At 37.6% G+C, this 20,931-nt stretch overlaps 1 protein-coding gene across 1 annotated transcript in view; it reads right to left on the reverse strand.

The window, feature by feature from the left end:
- Positions 1 to 447: 447 nt before the first annotated feature.
- The window catches only part of STEAP2 (STEAP2 metalloreductase), a 33,866-nt gene continuing 13,382 nt past the window's right edge, over positions 448 to 20,931 (reverse strand). The window contains exons 2-5 of the mRNA XM_044677780.1: positions 12,809 to 13,326; positions 3,598 to 4,125; positions 2,027 to 2,191; positions 448 to 732 (exon numbers count right to left, since the gene is read on the reverse strand). Of these exons, the coding sequence (XP_044533715.1) occupies positions 448 to 732; positions 2,027 to 2,191; positions 3,598 to 4,125; positions 12,809 to 13,300 (1,470 nt within the window). The 5' untranslated portion in view covers positions 13,301 to 13,326. The remainder of the gene's footprint in view (positions 733 to 2,026; positions 2,192 to 3,597; positions 4,126 to 12,808; positions 13,327 to 20,931) is intronic.

Below are 20,931 nucleotides of genomic sequence, written 5' to 3' on the forward strand. Positions count from 1 at the left end.
ATTTTTAATGTCAATTGCTTGGAAAAAGACTTTTTTAAACATTGCTTATATGTTGGCGTTACTAAACATAAACAGCATATACTTTGATTGTAAAATAGAACTTTGACAAAGTGATGGCAATAGTGCTTATGGCTGTGCAAAAGAGCACTTAAAATTCCAACAAATATGATTGGCTCCCTAAAAAATTCCGAACTGGCTAACATGACCTTGGGAAAATTATTTTTAAGGAAAAAAAAACTAATATCAATTTGGGCTTTGACTTTCTTGACTAAATCTCAAAAGTACTATTACTCCAAGTTAATGATATAACTACTAACTTTTACTAACAAAGGATACACTAGTCCCATAAGCAAGTTTTGCAGTCCAGTTAGATAAACTTCTGAAAATAGAGGTTATAATGATAACTCAAGTATAATTCCATATGACACCATTTCATACTATTTAGCATCACATTACTGTAACCCTTTCTGGTGAAAGGTGTGGAATTATTCCACTGGCTACTTCCATAAACTGGCTCTTTTCCCAGCCCTTTTTAATTCTTTTCAGTTTCCTGCTTATACATGGAAAGAGTAAAATGATTTTCCCCAGAATGACAATAGAGGGCAAAACAAGAGCAAGGACAAAATTTGGTGGTGTATAAAACCTGTAGTATTCTTCTTCAAAAGCTCTTTTCCATCCATATATTAGAACATGGAAAGTACTTATGAGCAGAGCCACGTATCCAAGTGTAGACTTTAGGAGAGAAAAAAAAAAGGAAAAAAATTAATCTTCTTGACTCTCTCAGTAGCTTATCAATTGTATTGCTTTCTAATGTTTGATTTTGAAATGTGTTGAATTGCTCTTTGCTATTATATAACTTTAGCTACAATGAAAATTAAAATTAACTTCATTTTGAAAATCTTGTATCACTTAAGAACTTTATAAAGTAATACAAATAAATCTACATTAGGATGATTGCTTCAAATGAAATCATTATGAGTGCAACGGTTTGGCTCTAAATAATTTCAAAATCTACCAGTCAGGATTCTTAAGTCTCTAAAATTATTTTGATTAGGATGATTCTACTTTGGGTTATTATATTTACTATATAAAATGAAGTATTCAACCAAGATAATGATGTAACAACTAACCTTTACTAACAGAGGATACAATAACCCCATAAGCAGACCAGACTTCCCCTGTTTACAAATACTTATCTAAATTTAAAATATTTTGCACCTGTCTAGCACCTTTTATTCAAAGGCCGCCAACACTTTCCAGGTGTGATGAAACTCTAAGTTGAGAAAATATTTCTACTTCCTTACCTTTGGCTAGGAAATTAATTTGGACAAGGATCAGGCCTTCATTCTGGGTAGAATTATATAAGAGGGCATGCAGATAAGAAGGAACTGAGGGCTATGCAAAAGGATTAGTCACAACTTCTTCCACCATATTGTAAAAATTTATTTGGACCCATCTAATTCAGAATTTGTGGAGATTTAAATAGCACATAAGCTAATAGTCTTTTATCCTTTATGCCAACTTCAAAGATGTCTTAGCATATTAATCTATCCATAGGATTCTAGCTGATGGTGGCAACATTATAGAGTGGTTTGAGTCTTAGTTCTGCCACTCATTACCTGTTTGACTTTGGCCAAGTCACTTAACCTTCTAGGGACTGAGGAGGAGTAGAAATGATCAGACCTGTGCTGTGTAGAGTAGGCTGGAGATGGGAGATTCTGTTTTTGACCTGTTGAGTCTGAGATGCTTATGGGGACAGAGTCCTCAAACTTTTGACTCCAAGTCCAATGTCCTTTCACCACCTTATGCTTACTCCTTTTAAAGCACTATCTAAATGCTTGCTAATATTATAACTGTCATCAGGAGTTCAGTATTCTGATCCCATCCTTTCATCTTCAGAAATAAGGTGCTACTGAACTGATCTGGATTTAACCACTAGGAACTCATTTTTAACAAAGAATGTCATTAAAAAACGAAATGCAGTGACTGATAAATGAAAATATTTCCTCCTTTGTCTACAACATACCTGGATAAAGCTGAACTCTCTCCAGTTTAAGGCATTGCTCACTGAAGGGATAGAAGTTACTGCTAATAAGGAAAGTAAGCCAAGGCTCATGATTCCAAAAGAGATATACATTTCAATTCTCCACACTTCCTCTTCATTCCAAGAGTTTTCAATATTTGCATGAACCTGATAAGAAAGTACATTTGAATTTCCTTTATTTGAAAGAACATTCCCTGTATCAGCAACAGGACTTTGTATAATAAGAGGCAGTATATATAAAAACATATTTTTAGTAAAAATGTCTAACTTCTGTCTGATTTTTATTGTGAAATAACTTACTGGGTACTGTTGTACTATATTATTTTGTAAGTACTATATTTCTTTTTTTTTTTTTAATCCTTATCTTCCTATGTATTGTTTCTAAGGCAGAAGAGCCATAAGGGCTAGATAATGGAGGTTAAGTAACTTGCCTAGGGCCACATAGCTAGGATGCATCTGAAACCAGATTAATACAGGACTTCTGATCTCTAAGCTTGGTTCTCAATCCATTGAGCCACTTAGCTTCCCCCAATACTATCCTTTGTTGCTTTCTGAATTTTGTAGCAACAAGAAAATTAATTCTCTAGTAAAGTCCCCTTTTGATCTGCTCTTTGATTTTCTTGGAAGAATTAGATTCTATTTGTAGATGTTTGATGTAGGTTTTTTGTCAAAGAATTTGAGCTTTCATCATGTAGGAAACATTAGCTCAGACAACTCTCTACACCAGTTAAGATGGGCAACTCATGTCTATCTTATACTTTTAGAGAGTACTCTGGGATGCTAAGTCATTAAGTGACTTGCCCATTGTCATTCTGATAGAATGCATTAGGGGCAAGACTTATGCCCAGGTCCCCTGACTCTAGAGCTGATCCCTTTGTCCACTATTCCCACATTGTTTGTCTTAATGCCTCAGATATATGAAAAATAAATCATTGCTCTGACATCTTTATTAGCATTAGGGTATTTATGTCTTGACATAGTAAAAATAATCCCTATAAAAGTAATGTTGAACATAATTAGCCTCTTATTGATGAAGATTATAGAATTTTCACAGATCACTTATGCTAGCTATCTGGTAGGTTTCCTGGAGGGGTATAGAATAACTGGAATCATCTTTTCTATGACTTGTGGTTATCACTAAAATAGTAATAATCAAACTTCAAACAACACTATTGCTTAAGACCTTTAACTTCTAAATTAAAATGTTATGCCAGGGGGGCAGCTACATGGCTCAGTGGATCGAGAACCAGGCCTAGAGATGGATGGTCTTAGATTTAAATCTGACCTAAGACTTTTCCCAGCTATGTGACCCTGGGCAAGTCATTTAATCCCCATTGCCTAGCCCTCACCAGCCTTCCGCCTTGGAACTGATACACAGTATTGATTCCAGATGGAAGGTAAGGGGTTAAGAAAATTATGCCGTGACTTTCTGATAATTGAAGATAATTTGTTACTAACATCATAACTTGTTGTTAACCTATAATAATAATAATAAAATTAACCTCGACACAGAATTTTACTTAAGCTGGGCAAATAAAAAGTATGCTCCTTACCTGCTGATAAGCCATGTTGAGAAATAAGTATCGCTCTGATCTTCTCATTGGTAAGCAAAGGCTGTAGGCAACATGGACTGTAGCAAAGAAAAAGCTTAGTAATCCAAGCTGTTTTCTACACTGTAACCAAGTCTCTAGCCATGGAGGAAATCGTCTATATTTGGTGCCATAATAAAGCTGATAAGCAGCTGCCAAGAGGCCCGCTAGGTAGACCAGAGAGAGCAAAGTGATGGCAACAATAGGTAATGTCTTGTTCACGATTTCAATAGGAATCTTGTAAAAGTCACTCTGCTGGTTTCTTGCATATGGATGTATCACATCTCTGACAAAAGAGTAAAGGAAGAAAAAAGTAGCCAGGCTTATTGCTACAACTACTGGCCCTCTCCACAAGGTGAACAGTCGCAAGGGTAGATTCTCAATCTCCCTGGCTGATGATAATGATCCCAAGTCAATAGGGATGAAGTTCAGTTGACGAGCAAGTTCAATAACTTGATGTCGAGCTTGAATATTGTTGCTACATAGATAGACCTGTTTTTTGTTAAAAAAAAAAGATGAGAAAATTCCATAAAGATAATTTGTTCCAGAGTATTAAAACTACAGAGTAGCATTGCTAATTTTTAAGAGGTATGAATTACTAAAGAAAATAATGTTAAGGAGTAACATACAAAAGTTTGTTATATTTGTGTGTGTGTGTGAGTGAGTGTGTGTGTGTAAGAGAGAGAGAGAGACACACACACAGAGAGAGACAGACATAAAGTTACAGACAGAGAGGGAAGGAGGGAGTGAGAGAGAGATAGAAAGATAAGAAGAGATTGAGACAGAGACAGACACAGAGAGACACTGAGAGATGTGACAAGTACTTCCTCTACTTATGCAGATCACATTTCCTCGCTTTCACATCCTATATAATTTCTGACCATTTCTTTCCATAAATCCTTCAGAGACAATCTCCCCAATATTTGTGGCTCTGATTTTTTCTAATATTTTGTGTCTACCAGTTCAATAGGCAAACTAACCCATCACATTTTCCAGGTACATGTATTTTTGGTCAAGTTTTTTTACACCACTTTTTATGTGGATGTCATCACTGTGTATTAATATGTTATGGCCTTTGTCCCCAGGTGTACTTCACTATTGCCTTTTGGGTCACCTGCAATTTTTATTCACCATATTCTGTAAATCTCAATCATATAGTTTCACTGGAAGAATAATGATATAAAAAAAACCAGGGTTTATAGTTGGAGGCAGACTAGTAATAATCACTGAAGAAGCTGCTGCAGAATTTGCTGAAAATGTGAACTAGTCTGTGCTCCTGCTGGTCAGTTGTAGCCCAGCTCAAGATCTATATAGGCAGTGCCTATTCAAAGCAGATACTGATGAAGTCACTCAGTGTTTCCCTTCCAATTGCAGAGAAAAGTTCAAGGATCAAAGAATGAGAACTGAAGGGAGGCCATCTAGTCTGTGAGCTCTCTCTGTCTTCTTTATTTTAAAGAAAAGGAATTGGGGCCAAGTTAAATGACTTGTCCAAGTTCAATCAGATAGGAAGTATTGGAAGCTGGATTTGAATCCAGGGCTTCCTGATTCTGTCTGCTGCTCTTTGCTGCTTTTGTAACTGAACTACTTGTTTTTGCCTTTATGAATTATCAGGATAGGTGAAAATTTCCGTGGGGAGGCTCTGTGATAATAGTTCTAGAGCTTGTGCTCTCTTCAAAGAGGGATACCCAGAGAACCTAGCCCTGCTAAAGAAATCCTTCTCTTTGGATGTGCACAGTACATTGCCTGGGACAGAATGGATAGCATATTGCTGTATTTTATTCCTTTATCAGAATCACTACGTCAACAGCATTTATTAGATGTAATTTTATGATTGCGTTTATCAAGTAATTTTATATGATCTTAACTTAATGAAAGAGAACCCTTGAGCCTGTGTGTTGCTCTACCAAGTCAAATATCCTTTTTGAATTTAATGAGGTTCTTACCACATGTCCTTGGATTCTCTCTCTAAGACAATTGTGTGAATATGAAAGCCAATGGCCAAGGCACCAGTTATCTAATAAGTCAGATTGGAACTGATGTAATCACTTAGTGCTGTCTCATGAAAGCTACCTAAAGCCAGAGGCTATTTCATATTTGTTTCTGTTTCATCCCAGACTTAGGACGTTGCCTGGCACATAGTAGGCATTTAATGCATGCTGACTAATACTACTGTAGTATTAATTTCAACCATTTCTCTAATCAGTAACAAATATTATTGGACACTAATAGCTGATTCCAAAATGACCGCTACATCAGTAATTAGTTGTTTTTTGTCTCTTAGGATAAAGTCAATTTAATTTTTAAACTCATGTGCTTCTTAATGCCCTCTTCCCCCCTTTCTACCAAGTCATCATGGTCACTGAAAGTAGGGGAGCATTGCAAGACCTGAGAATCATTTAGTATTTTTTATTTTTAAGGCACCCTCATGGCCAAAGAGCTAATTATCTGATTACCTTGCTTTGAGATAGGACTATTATGAAATTTGTTGGGCTGGTTCTTAGAAAGTAGGCACAGGTTGGAAGAATCTAGTAACAGAGCACATACTCTGCTAGCAAGATCTTTAAGAATCCAAGGAAATTATCCCTGCTAGACAGGTATTGGTGTGGGACTTTTTATTATCTTAAAATATAATAATAAAATACAAACAACATAGACTAGGAAGTCAGAGGGATAATACAGGGAGATTAGTCCAAGGGAAGAGGATTACAGGGAGAAATTTAAGTTGCCCCAAAGAATGAAGTGGCAAATTAAAATCTCCCTACAACCTAGCAGATGTTGAATCTGCACCGGTGGCCACCAAACCCCTGTCTTCTAGAGCTCTATGCCTTAGCAGCAGTTATAGGGAGAAGTACAGTCCAGAAGGTTGGCTCCCTGATAAAAAAGTTGATTAAATTTTGTCCCCAAATTTACTAACTTGTTATTTGCATTCATGTTCTCCTAGAAGAATGGTTCAAGAACATGAATTTCTAAAAACATTTGCAAAGATGTATAGCTGAGAGGTATGGCCACCAGTAAAATGGGGAAAAGGGGGATGCTAGATTATTTTCCAAATGAATGATGTCATCATGGGAACTCCTTGGGAGCAAGAGTTGGATTTGCGGGGGAAGGAGGTAGAGATAAGGAAGGAGTTGCCTTTCTTTGTATCTCCAGCACTGCTTGGCACATAGTGGCTCCTTAATAAAATGTACAGTGATCCCTCACCTATTGTGGGATGTACGTTCCAGAGACCCCTAGGATAGGTGAAAACCAGCGAAGTGGCAATGTTATATTTATTTTATTATTTATATATATTTTAATACTTTATAAGCCCTTCCCACTCTCCTATAAACCTTTTCCACACTCTTATTATCCTATAGTCACTGGCTAATCAGTGCCCAGGATACAGAACATAGCACTGTGGTTGGTCACCTTTCATTCCATCAGCCAATAGCATACCATGGTATATATTTTTTAAAAACCTGTGATACATTGTGCTCAAAGGAATAATAAACTGGAGGAATTCCATGTGAACTGGAAAGACCTCCAGGAATTGATGCAGAGTGAAAGGAGCAGAGCCAGAAGAACATTGTACACAGAAACCGATATACTGTAGTAAAATCGAATGTAATGGACATCTGTACTAGCAGCAATGCAATGACCCAAGACAATTCTGAGGGATTTATGGAAAGGAACACTATCCACATTCAGAGGAAGAACTACAGGAGTAGAAACACATAAGAAAAACAACTGCTTGGACACTTGGGTTGATGAGGACATGATTGGGAATGTAGACCTGAAAAGACCACACCCATTTAACTATCAATAATGTATAAATAAGTCTTGACTGACCACACATAATAAAACCAGTGGAAATGCGAATTGGCTACAGCGGAGGGGGGTGGGGGGTTGAGGGGGTGAAGGGAAAAATTTTCTAAAAATAAAAAAATATTAAAAAAAAAACCTGTGATAAAGTGAAATTGCGATAAGTGAACAGTGATATAGTGAGGGATGACCATATCTGCATTCTCTTACAGTTTTTATAAGAATGTTGCTGAAGACTGATTCATCAGTCTAAATGTTTCTAAAAATCTTTGGATGGTCTTTGGCACGATCACTCAATTCTTCATTTCTCTTATTTCTAATGGTGATATCTCACAATATATTTTAAAGTTAGTTAACGAATAATAATAAAACCGTTTTTATGTTCAATGTTGTATAAATGTTTAGTAGGGAAATTAACCTAATATGAAAAATAAAAGTAACCACAAGTCAACTAAAAAGATTTCTAGATTCTTAAAAAGTCTAGGAGATTAAAAATGTGATACACCCCTCTTGCCCAAATATCCCTTATAACTATCATTGATGCTAATCAAATAAGTGCTTGGAAACAGTATGCATTTCTAAATTGTTACATAATTATCAGTATATAAAGTGAAGGCTCCTAGCTCTCTTCTCTTTCTATAAATTATAGCACTTTTCATACCAGAAAAAAAGGAAAATATCCTTGATGATTTAATCTAGTAGAGCTTAACTGTCAGGAGTAAAATCTTGATTTATTTGAAGGAAAATATGTTCCCAGTTGATGACCAATGAGATCCATCACATGGGTCATACTTTTGTCAGTTTCTCAGTTCTCTTAAAGCCCCCATTTTGCATTAATCATATGTTTTTAATAATGGTTTCAAAGGAACAGACCAACTTAGATAGTCATTCAGAATAACTATCACAAAATCATTACAAGTGAGATCATTTCTGTGGTTCATAATTAATGACTGTAATTGCTGGTTTGACAACTTTATTTTCCCCTTTAAAAAAATTCTAAGCAATGGGAAAATGTTGAATGAGGCTATAAGTTGGGTCTCATAGAATCTCAGATCAGCTACCTTCAGTTCTCAGCCAATATTTAGTCCCTTTTGCAGTCACTCAAGTAGAATAATAAATGAGAGGCAATGTAATAGGAAGAACTGCTGTACACATGGGGTAGGGAGAGAAAGTAATGCATTTACATAATGCCTACTATATGCCAGCACCTTCTTACTAATTTTCTCATTTGAGCCTCACAATAGCCCTGCTAGGGTAGGTATTTTATTATCCTCATTTTTTACAGAGAGAGAAACCAAGGCACACAAAAGTTAAGTGACTTGTCCAGGATCACATCTAGTAAAGGGCCTGAGGCTGGATTTGAACTCATGTCTTCCTGACTCTAGACCCAGTGCTCTAACCACTGTGCTACCATCTGCCTTACTAAGAGATAAGAGATTTGGGCTTTACTTCCAGCTCCAGCACTGACAAAATGAGCTTGCCCTTTTGGGGTTAGATCAATTGGTTCTCAACCTGTGGGCTAAGGACCTCAAGACCACAGCACTTTGTAGTGACACATGATGCCAGAATGTATTTCTTAGTAACTGGTTTCCTCCTAAGACATTTGGTATGCAACTGCATAGTGCCCAATATATGTCGATATTGTTATGGTTAAGAAAATAAAATTTATCTAAAAGCAGAACTGAATTTGTAACTTTCTCATTTACATTTTCTTAAGGATACTCTGCCCTATTTTCTAGAAAAATGGAAATCTATTCCGTTTTTAAAGTCTGTATATGTAATTCTTTTGTAAATGAAAAGGTACTCCCTAAGTACCCTTTTGGGTGGATTTTGAAAAATTTTATCGAGTCCTGTCATATAAAAGGGAAATGTTTTCATATCATATCTTTATTTGGTAGACAGATTTCTTATCAAATCAATTTATTAATAATCAAAGATTGCTGTTTTTAAGAAAATGAAGAAAAGCTATTTCCTGCTCATTTTGTCATTTGTAAATGTACTTATCTTTATTATATCTAGGAATTATATTTATTATATGATATATAATATTTATAATTTGTAATATCTAGGATCAGCATACAAATGCTGATCTTCTTTTTGTAGTTAATTTAGAAAAATAAATATACTATCTGAGAGCAGCATTCCAGATAGTGTTCAGATAAATTAATTTTGAAATGATATGTGGAAAAACACCAGGTAAACATATATTAAAGAAAGATTATTTGCAAGATGTTATGCCAGATATTTTGTGACAGTGTTTCAAATATGGTTTTAAATGTTTTGTTCTATGGAAAGGGATGTGGTCCCTTTATTTATTTTTTAACTTTTACTTTCGGTCTTGGAGTCAATGCAAGTATCAGTTCCAAGGCAGAAGAGCAGTAAAGGTTAGGCAACCGGGGTTCAGTGACTTGCCTAGGGTCACATAGCTAGGAAGTATCTGAGATCAAATTTGAACCCAGATCTTCCCAACACCAAGCCTGACACTCTATCTATTGAGCCACCTAGCTGCCCCTATGTGGTCCTTTTAAAAGGTTACCGTCAGAGGCCAGATGACATTATAGCACAGCTTAGGAAAGTATTCAATGAGTCAACTTAAAATATTTATGTAAATTTATGACAAATACCTGATGGGGAAAACAGTTACTGTCAAAACAGCCAACAGGAGATGTAAACACATAATATTATATTACAATTCTTCTGCTTAGTCCCATGATGAAGGAAGACTCAAGGGAACCAAACAGAAACCTCCTAACTGATCAGGAATGCTAGGAAGGATAGTCTTAGATGAGTGAATGGAAGGATGAAAATCTGAGGCCAAAGAAATATTATTTCAAGAGCTTTTAATGCCAACTTGCCCTGAAGCATGGGAGCACTCAAAGAATATGACTTGGAAAAGGTCTTTGACTTGGCATATAAATATAAAAGATTAGCTCAAAAAATGTTCAGTTTCAACACTGGAGAGGAAAAGCTGGCTGAAGTTAAGCAGTGATTGATACCAGTTAAGGATAATCTGACCTTTACTCATACTTAAGCATTTGAAGTGCATTAAATCTTATATTATACCATATGATAGCTTCTAAAATATAAAGTTCCTTAAAGTTTATTCCTAGCTATTTTAATTTTTTCAAATTATTTTTTGTTATCTAAATAAAAAGCCCAGTTGAATAAGAAAGTATGTTATTCCTTTCACTCAGCCAACCAATCTTATAGGCAGCTTGGCTCCCCTGACAATAAATGTGCAATTGAAACGCTGTCCAACTGGTGGCAACTTTTCCTAATTGCAGGTCAAGCATTTATGAAGAAATACATAGGTACGTATCTAGACCACGGCGAGTGCTTCATAAATGCTTAATGAAACTTACAAACACAAACCTACAAAGCAATTGCAAATACTAGTCATATAATGAGCGGTCTGAGCCTAGATTTGGAGTAAGATGGGTTTAGGTTTGGATTCTGAGGACTTATCACTTTTGTGGCTGAGCAAATCAATTAACTTCTCTCAGCTTCACTTTCCTCATTTGTAAAATTAGGGGTTAAGACTAGATGACTCAAAAGGGTCCCTATAGGTCAAAATCCTATGAGCTCTTAAATAGTTAATAATTGAATATAATAATTTATATTAAAACTTCATTTTGATCCTTTGAAAGATCCTTGATTTTATAATAGTGAATACCTCAATACTTCAGCCACTTAAATAGATTACAATTCCTCCTATCTTCATCCTTTGTAATTCACACTCCTCCTCCCCTTGGGGGACCAACAGTGGAATACCTCCACAAATTTCAGGAACTCAGTACTCAAGTACTTCTAGTCTACTTCCATCCCAAACCCACCAATGGCTAAACGAACTGAATGGCTTTGACAATAAAGGATATAATTCTTTAATTTACTTTCATAATTCAAGCCAGGAAAGAAGAGAAGGATTCTGCCTTGTGCTGATCTAGGTCTGGGTGTGCTGGGTTCAATGAAATATCCAGACAGTTGGACCCCAAAGTGCCCACTGGCTTCCTGGTCTGACTAGTGGTGAAGGGTGCTGAAGCACAATCTTTCTGCTTTGAGGACTTGCCCACAAGATTTCAGATACTCAGCCCTTAGTTCTGAGCCCTGTCCTGGTACTCAGTTTTTGAGGGTTCCACCTTTTATACGCCTTTCTTGTTGCTTTTAATCCACCTTGCAGCTTGTCCTAACTGTCTTTAGCTTCCTTCAGGAAGTATCTAAGTTGATACTATGACATGGGAGACAGCTTGGAAAAAAATGAAAAGTGAAAATCAAACTTTGAGTGAAAGACATTGCTCACTGTAGAAAAGTAGAAAGTAGCATAGTAGGCATGACCATGGGTTGTCTGCCTGATGAAATGACTCTTTGGGAGACAAGTCCAAGAGTGGATGTATTATTTTAGTGGTCATTTCTTTCTTTCTAGGCAACTGGATTTTGGATGAGAAGCAGTGGAGAGATGAACCTTAACCCCTGGAGACATCAACAAAGCAGACTTAAAAAGCTCAAATTTGGGGTTCCAATAGAAGAGACCATGTAGCTAGAGAACTTTCTTAAGGAATAACCATGCTGCTTCAGGAGCTACTGAAGTTGGAACAGAGGCTGAAGTGAGTGGATTTTGGGAGCTCCCCTACCACTACCATATTATCATTAATTAAATCCTTAGGAGGATAGTAGCTATATGATGAAGGGTGGCCCACATGCAATCCAGGATCACTAGGAGGTTCATAGTAGTTTTAAGAGTTGGGGAAGAGGAAAAGTCAGGTTATATTCTTGGTTAAATCATTGCATGACTTGTCTGTCTTCTATAGGACAGACTGCCTCCAGAATGCAACATTTGCCAAAGAAATCCCCTGACTACGGCTAGAACTCGGAATGAAAATTCCTTGAAGTGTATGGAGCTGGGGCGTTGGCACAGACTCTTCAATAATCACAGCAGCCTCAAAGGAGTATAGGAAGTTTAACTGGCTTTTAGGTAGGTTCCTAATACCTGCAGTTTCCAGTTTGGGCAATCTAAAATATGTAGAGGCAGGTCATACATGATGTTTTATAGCCCCACTGACTCTCATAAATGATGTTAATGACTGTAAAGCCAATTTATGTCTATCAAAGTGAAAGGGAGAAGTGAAGCAACTGGCTGGGTAACTGAACCCCCAAAACTTGCCTCTTCTTGAATTTCCTGGATGCCTCGGGAAAGGGGCAAACTTCTACTATGGTGGAGATGTGCCTTTATAGAGTCAGGAAATTACTGGTTAAAAGCTAATGGCAGCTATTTATGGTTCAGTGGAGTCTCAGGACTCTGTAGGATTCTGTCTGAAAATTAGTACACATTTGTCCATACACCCACATGTTACATCTCTCCTCCAAAACAAAACCATACCTGCCTGCTGGCATCCTTGGGTCCTAACTGGAGTGCCCAAGCTGAGATCACGTTAAATCCTTTCACAATGAAGGAATCTGGGAATAACGAAGCCAAATATTCTGCATTGGATTCTGGGTACTGGTTTACCCTCATGTTATTGCTGACATCAATCAGGATTTTCCCAACTAGAAGATGTCGGAGGTCCCACAAAGAGGTATAATGTTCCCTATGTATTGCAATAAAAATTATATTGGTTTTCGTGAGGGCATCTTCATGATGGGTGACGTCAACCACATGTGGAAAGAATTCTGAAGCAAATTTTGGGTTTCTGCTTCCGATCACCACATGATACCCACATCTGATAAGTCGAATAGTCAGAGATTTGGCAAAATCTCCACTTCCAATGATACCTATGGTAACCTTACTTGCATCTTTGATACCATTTATGCCATTAGGTAAAAATGTTTCATTAAGACTCTTAGGGCTGCCCATCATCGATATTGATTCCATGATTTGAAGACTTCTACAGTGCTAACCTAGAAAAGAAAAGAAAACATTTTAAAGTCAATCAAAGGGGGCAGCTGGGTAGCTCAGTGGAGTGAAGAGTCAGGCCTAGAGACAGGAGGTCCTAGGTTCAAACCTGGCCTCAGCCACTTCCCAGCTGTGTGACCCTGGGCAAGTCACTTGACCCCCATTGCCCACCCTTACCACTCTTCCACCTATGGGACAGTGCACCGAAGTTAAGGGTTTGAAAAAAAAAGTCAATCAAAGCTAAAACTTTAAAACCATTCCACTCAGAGTAAGATTAGATTTAGGCCATTCCAAATCAACTGGGAACAAAGTCAAGATCCTAGAAATAAAATAGGGCTTTGGATCGCTGAAATAGCTGTCACGATGCTGATACACTGAAACCCCCAGATTTTATAGCTGCAGGAAATGCCATGAACCTACTGGCTTATTTTTATACTATGATCTGATTTCTAACAAGCACAATGATCTGATTTCTCAAACTACAAAAGATCCCAATCAGTGTATTAGAAGGCCTCATAGAAACAAGCAAACTAACAGAAGTGAGAATTGACAACCAACATCGAGAAAGGAGCCAAGGCAGGGGGTGAGGGAAGAGACAATAATAAAATGCAGATTCAAGAATCATGAAAAGCCCAGCATTCTGGGACTATTTAGAATATAATCCTATGGCTACTGTATGTACTATACCAGTGATGTCAAACCCAACTAGAGACCATACATAAAGTATAGAGAGCCAGCTCTCTATATTTTTGGGGGTCCTGAGTGGCGTTTAGTGGCGTCGGATTGAAAAGACAGAAACTGACAACAGCCAGACTAGTGGTTAGCCATAGCTAATCTAACTGCTATGAAGTTTGGGGTTTATTTTATACTTGTTTCAAACAAAGAACACAAAGAAAGAGTCACAGCTGTGAAGGGGTTACAAATCATACACAACCCATTAAAGTCTAAAAAGCAGAGAGATAGGTACAAGGGCAAGGGCCAAATTCCAACCACCAATTAGTAGGGGGTTAATTCTGGGAGTAGAAATATATTTCACGGAGATTTTTACTAATTGAGTCCTGTCTTCCTGATTTACAGAATTTGGACCTGGTCAGATAAAGTCCGGCTCCAACTTATCTAAGTAATATTTTTTAGGGTTCAGTCTTCTTAATTATCAAGGAGAAAAATGGTGAACTCAGTAGCTGCTGGTCTGCTAAGGACTCAAAGCTTTCCAATAAGAATATTAAGAAAAGGTGGGGATCTGAAAATGAGTCAAAAGAGGAGTCTCAGATTTTTACCTTAGATGGCCCATTCTGTCTGCTTCCTGACATGCAATACAGAAAAAAATCATACACACAGTTTTACTTGCCAATGATTTTGTAATGGGATCCAGATAAAATATCTATTATAGACTCTATTTCTCTAAATGACTCCCAATAGCCTCTTGGAGGGATCAAGTTGTTTTTGGATTAACCAATTTGCTGGTACCAGAACTTTTCAGGGCTCAGGTGACCAGGACCAAACGCAAAGACTGTCTCAGCCTGGATTGGTCACGTTGGGAATCCGGATAACAGGCCCTATCCTAACCCTATTTCTCCAATTGGCTCTCAACAATAAAGATCTCCTGAAAGTTGCATATTGACTTAGAAAACCACATCTCAACTTTATTTTTATTTTGTTAAATGTTTCCCAGTTATATTTTAATCTGATTCGAGCGTCATGCAAATGTCGTGGATTACAAAGTGGCCTGTGATATGGTCCCAGTGTGTTTGCCACCTCTGTATTATACTTATGTATTATAGATCACTGTGATAATTGATGGGAGTAAGAATCACCTTGCATCAATCAAGGAAATATTAAATTATGGCCTGTAGATTCTATAGACAAAGGAAATAAAAACTTTAGAAAAATCTCCTTAAAAATGTTTATAGTTGGGGCAGTTAGATGGCTCAGTGGATAGAAAGCCAGGTCTGGGAATGTGAGGTCCTGGGTTTAAAAGTGGCAATAGACACTTCCTAGCTGGGTGACCCTGGACAAGTCACCTAACCCCAGTTGCTTAGCCCTTCCCATTCTTCTGCCTTGGAATCAATATTGATTCTAAGACAGAAAGTAAGGGTTTTTAAAACTGATTATAGTTAAAAATTATTACTCTTGAATAAGTAAACATCATATCTATGTTAAATTCACTTCAATAAACATCTGTTGATACCAAATAAATAATTATTTGAATAGAAAATTATCTGCTTCAAGCTCTTTTAAAAATGTGATTTTAGAGGGCAGCTGGGTGGCTCTGTGGTTTGAAAGCCGGGCCTAGAGACGAGAGGCCCTAGGTTCAAATCTGACCTCAGACACTTCCTAGTTGTGTGACCCTGGGCAAGTCACTTAACCTCCATTTCCTAGCCCTTACTACTCTTTTGCCTTGGAACCAATACACAGTATTGATTCTAAGATGGAAGGTAAGGGTTAAAAAAAAATGTGATTTTATCTGTAAGGATGTACATGAACAGATGGCAAAGTGAAGTGAGCAGAACCTGAACAGTGTACACAGTGACAGCAATATTTTTTGATGAACAATTATGAATGACCTAGATATTCGCAGGGAACCAAGACAATCCCAAAGATTCATGATGAAAGATGCCATCTGCCTTCCAAGAAAGAACTGATGGAGTCTGAATGCAGACCGAAACATATTATATTTCCTTCTTCCTCCTCCTCCTCCTCCTCTTTCTTCTTCTTCTCCTTCTCCTACTTCTTCATTTGAGATCTCTTCCCCAAAATGACTAATATGGAGAAATGTTTTACATGATTGCACATGTAAATCTGTATTAGATTGCTCACCATCTCAGGGAAGGGGAGGGAGAGAATTTGGAACTCAAAACTTTAAAAAGAAGATTAAAAATTGCTTTTACATGTAAATGAGGAAAAATGAAATATTATTTACTCTTAAAATAAAAATGGGATTTTATTGTAGAGTACAACACATAATAAATTGAGTTTTTCCCTTTTTCCCTTTTTCTTTCTTTCTTTTTTTTTTTTTACCCTTAACTTCTGTGCATTGACTCATAGGTGGAAGAGTGGTAAGGGTAGGCAATGGGGGTCAAGTGACTTGCCCAGGGTCACACAGCTGGGAAGTGTCTGAGGCCGGATTTGAACCTAGGACCTCCCGTCTCTAGGCCTGGCTCTCAATCCACTGAGCTACCCAACTGCCCCCTTCCCTTTTTCTTAATCATCCCATTCACCCAACATTTTCCAAGAGCCTACCATATACAAAATGTCTTGCTAGACCCTGAGGATTTATGGATATAATAAAACAATCTAAGCTCTTGAGACATATATAAACACAAAGTGGGTATGAGATACTAATAGAAAATTACAATATAAGATAGAGTGTTATGAGGGCAAAGAATAGTTGGTAAAGTGCCATGACAAGTTTTAGGATGGAGACATCACTTTCCACTTGGGGGAGGAGATTCTCCCTTGGAGGATTTCTTGGAGAAGGTAGCAAGAGTTAGCCGGGGAAATTCAAGAAGGAGGGAAAAGCACAGGAAATGTCATGTACAAAGGGGAGGATGGAGAGTGGAAAGAAGAGTTAAGAGAGCAGAGCTTTGGAGAAGGCCCATATTCAGACAGATGAAATTCCAAAGAGCCTTCTCACCTTTTTTTATATAGCATATTCACATTTTACCCATCTGTCTGTTTAGATTCCAAACATATGGGATAGTGGTGTGACAAATGCTAGTTCTTGGATGGTGACTACAGTGAAAAATTTTAACTGAATAATTGGCTGTAGATAGGCTAATAAATCTCAAAAGTTTAAAAAATGTTTTACTGGAATGTATAATATTTACAAATCCCCATATTTCTGCTAGTGTCATTTTCATCTGTTTAATCAATACTAAGCATGTATTAAGCACCTACTACATACTATTCACTGTGCTAAGCATGTGGGAAACTTATAAAGAATGAAACGACTCCCATTCTTAAGGAGCTTAATTCTTTTAGGGGAGAATTGTACATTTTTCAGGATATGCAAACTAAGTCTGAAGAGACTCAATATAAAATAATACAAGGTAATTAGGGAGAGATGGGACTAGCAATTAGGATTGGGAAAGACTTCAGTAGACGATAAGACAGAACAGAGTAGACAGAACTGAACTGTAAAACTAGCTTTGCCTGCAAATGGCCAAGTTCAACTATATACTGTCCCCTATTCTTTTGCCCCCTTGTCCTGTTACCGTTGGTGAATTAAAAAATCCTAGCCCCAGACTATCCTAATTATCCCATCTTCTCTATATCTCGTCACTCAATGCTACACAGAACTGGAGAAAGTTATAAAAATATCTTGTGTCTACTGCAGATATGCTATTCATTCCCAACTGGACCGTCCCCACCATAAGACAATTCTTTTCTTCTTTGTTTTGCAGGCATTTCAACCATGCCTGATTCTTTATGATCCCATTTGGAGTTTTCTTGGCAGAAACAATGGAGTAGTTTGCCATTTCCTTTTCCAGCTCATTTTATGATGAGGAAATTGAGACATAGTTCAAATGACTTGCCCAGGGTCACCCAGGTAGTAAATATCTGAGACTAGATTTGAACTTGGGAAGATAAGTCTCCCTGACTTCAGGCAGATGACACTATGCCACTTAGCTGCCCTCTTCTTTCCTACCTATATTTTATTTTCTACAAGGTTTTGTTCCAAACCTTTTCTCTCTTCAAATATCTCAAAACACTCTTAATGCAGCTTAAGATCACATTAGCTCTCTTTTTGGGGGGGAGGAGGTGCCAAATCACACAGGTGCCTCATTGAATGATGATATCTTATAAAAAAAACCCTCCAATTTCATTCCTTTCCATCTAAGACTTCTAAGATATCCCTATCTAGGATGCTGAGTTAGATACAGCTAGCTACAGCTTACTCCATTCTTGTTTCCTAGCTTTAGTGAGAAATCTCATAGTAATCACCAGCAGTTTGGAACACCACTGAATCTGAGTTTGAAAGAACCTTATAGACTATTTGATCCAAACATCATCATTCATGAGAATCTCTTCTACATCTCTACAAATGATCAACCAGCCTAAGCCTAAAGACCTCCAGGGAGAAGGAGCCTACTGTTCCTTAGGAGGGCTTTCCTTATATCCATTCCAAATCTGCCTCTCAGAAAACTCCAAATGTTAATCTTAGTTTAATACAAGAAACATTTATTAAGGGCCTATTGTGTGTGCCAAGCCAACCATGAATTGCTTAGAGATATGAAGACAAAAACAAAAATAGGCCCTGAAACTCAAGAAGCTTACACCCCATTGGGGGCAGGAGAGGGAATAACAAGAACACAGAGGAAAAAATAAATGCAATATGTGTGAAATAAATAGGAGGGATTTAGGGAGGGGGTGCTAAAAACTGAGCCCTTTGTAGGACACAGTACTTGAAATGAGTCTCGAATGGAATTAGGTGTAGGTGAGGAGGGGAGATTCCAGGGATTAGGGACAGTATATCTAAAAGAACAGAGATGAGAGAACCAGCACTGAGGAGAATGTTGGGTATGGACTATAAATGGAGGAGACAGAGTATTGACAAATGAGCTTGGAAAGATAGTTCTGAGCCAAACTCCGATTTTATACTACCAAGAGAAGAGTTTGCATTTTATTTCTGAGGCAGTAGGAAGCCACTGAGACTTCTTGAGCAGAGGAGTGACATGGCCAGGTCTATAACTTCTTGGGGACAAGAGGAACACGTTTAATTTCTCTTTCCCAATTCTACCCAATAGTCTCTTAAATACCTGCATTCCCTCTGCCCTAAATGTGCTTAGTTCTTTGAAATGATCCCTAGAAGGGACGGTTGAAAGTCCTCTCATCATCCTAGCACTCTTCTCATTCAACATAACTAACTCAGACACAAATGTATACATACATACAGAGAATAGGGTTTTTTGTTGTTGCTCTTAATATTCATATCGAACATTCAGGGCTTTAGAATTCCTAGGAACATTTTCCCTTATTTTACACATATCTTTTCAAAAGAAACCTGACTTTCATTGACGAGTTCCCTGTGTATCCATATAGTCTTAAGGCAGTGGCTCCTCCTTTTCCTTCTTAATAGGGGAGAGGGAAGTGAAGGGAAGGATTGTATCCTCTGCTCAAGAAGTCTTAGTGGCTTCCTACTGCCTCAGAGATAAAATACAAATTCATTTTCTCCCCTTCCTTGGAATGCTTTTTCCATTTTTTTTCTTGGAATACTTCATTGTCCTCACAAGCTGGAAAGTAGAAACATATCCCTTTGGCCCTTCTGCCTCTCCAACTTTTGCTTTCATCATACATTTGGTGCTTCCAGAAACATCAGACACAAACTCTCCTACAGCAACTTGGCCCTCCCCCATCACTTGGAGTGAGAACTGCAGACCTGCCTTTTTTTTATGGTAGTTCTTTTGCCAAACCCTTGTAATTATCTTCACAGAAATGGGCAGTTTGACACCTGTATAGAGGGGCCAATTTCTGAGGCTCCTAAGTGAGGCTTTGGATTTATGGCAGTATTTTTTTTTTCCCAAAAAAACAAACATTTACCTTGTGTTTTATTTAATATCAACTCTAAGGCAGAAGAGTGGTAAGGGCCAGGCAATCAAGATTAAGTGACCTGCCCAGAGTCACACACTTAGAAAGTATCTGAATACAGATTTGAACTCAGGTCCTCCCCACTCCAGGATTGATACTCTTCACTGAGCCACCTAGTTGCCCCTATGGCACTATTTTCTGATAATGGAGGGGTGGTGGGTATTGTATCTGTTCAGCTGTGTTTAATTGGCAATTAGCACATTACTTTCATGCCCTAATAAGGAACCAGAAGTAGAAGCCTAGGAGGAGCTAAGGTCATTGGGCTCAGATAAGTGGTCTCATCCCCATCATTTTCTGATCTTACGCTAAGCTGGCACCCTTACCAGTCTGAGAACTGTAATCAAATCACCACTACCACAGCCTATGTAAATGTTATGTTAATGGTTGCTTTATTATTCTACTCACCATTTTGTGATTTCTCAAACCATAATTCCCTTCCCATCAGAATGTAAGCTTCTTGAGGACCAGGCTTGTCTTTCTAATTTGTATCCTTAGTGGTTAGCAAGATGCTAGCCATGAAAGAAGCACTTAAGACATTCTATTTGTTCATTCATTTACTCACTTAATTACCCAGGGTAATTTTTGTTATTTTGATGATTGTTTCTTTTTTCTGTTGAGATCCACCTATCTCCATGTATTTCCCTAATTGCTCAGTCTTTACAGGTCTCAAGAATAAGAGTATGTAGAATAGGAAATAGTTGAAAAATCCTAGAGAAGGCTAAGGCAGTCAGAACACGGCTCAGAACAATTTAATTAAGGAATTACCCATTTTTCTTAAAAATAGGCATCTATCCTGTGGCATACTTCAAATGTCCACTTGCTATCTTCTTGTTGCTAATCAAACATCCCATAGTTCTATTAGGGAAGGGACTTGCAACGCTACATCAAAATATACCTAAAGAGCTTTCTTGCACCACAAATAGAAAATTTCTTCACTCATTTTTCATTTCCTGAATATAAAAACCACAATGAGGCTTTTTTTAGGGGAAAAGTCAGATACATTTTTTCCTTTTTGAGAGATG

Source organism: Gracilinanus agilis, chromosome 5 (genome assembly GCF_016433145.1).
Source record: "Gracilinanus agilis isolate LMUSP501 chromosome 5, AgileGrace, whole genome shotgun sequence".
NCBI classification, from domain to species: Eukaryota; Metazoa; Chordata; class Mammalia; order Didelphimorphia; family Didelphidae; genus Gracilinanus; species Gracilinanus agilis.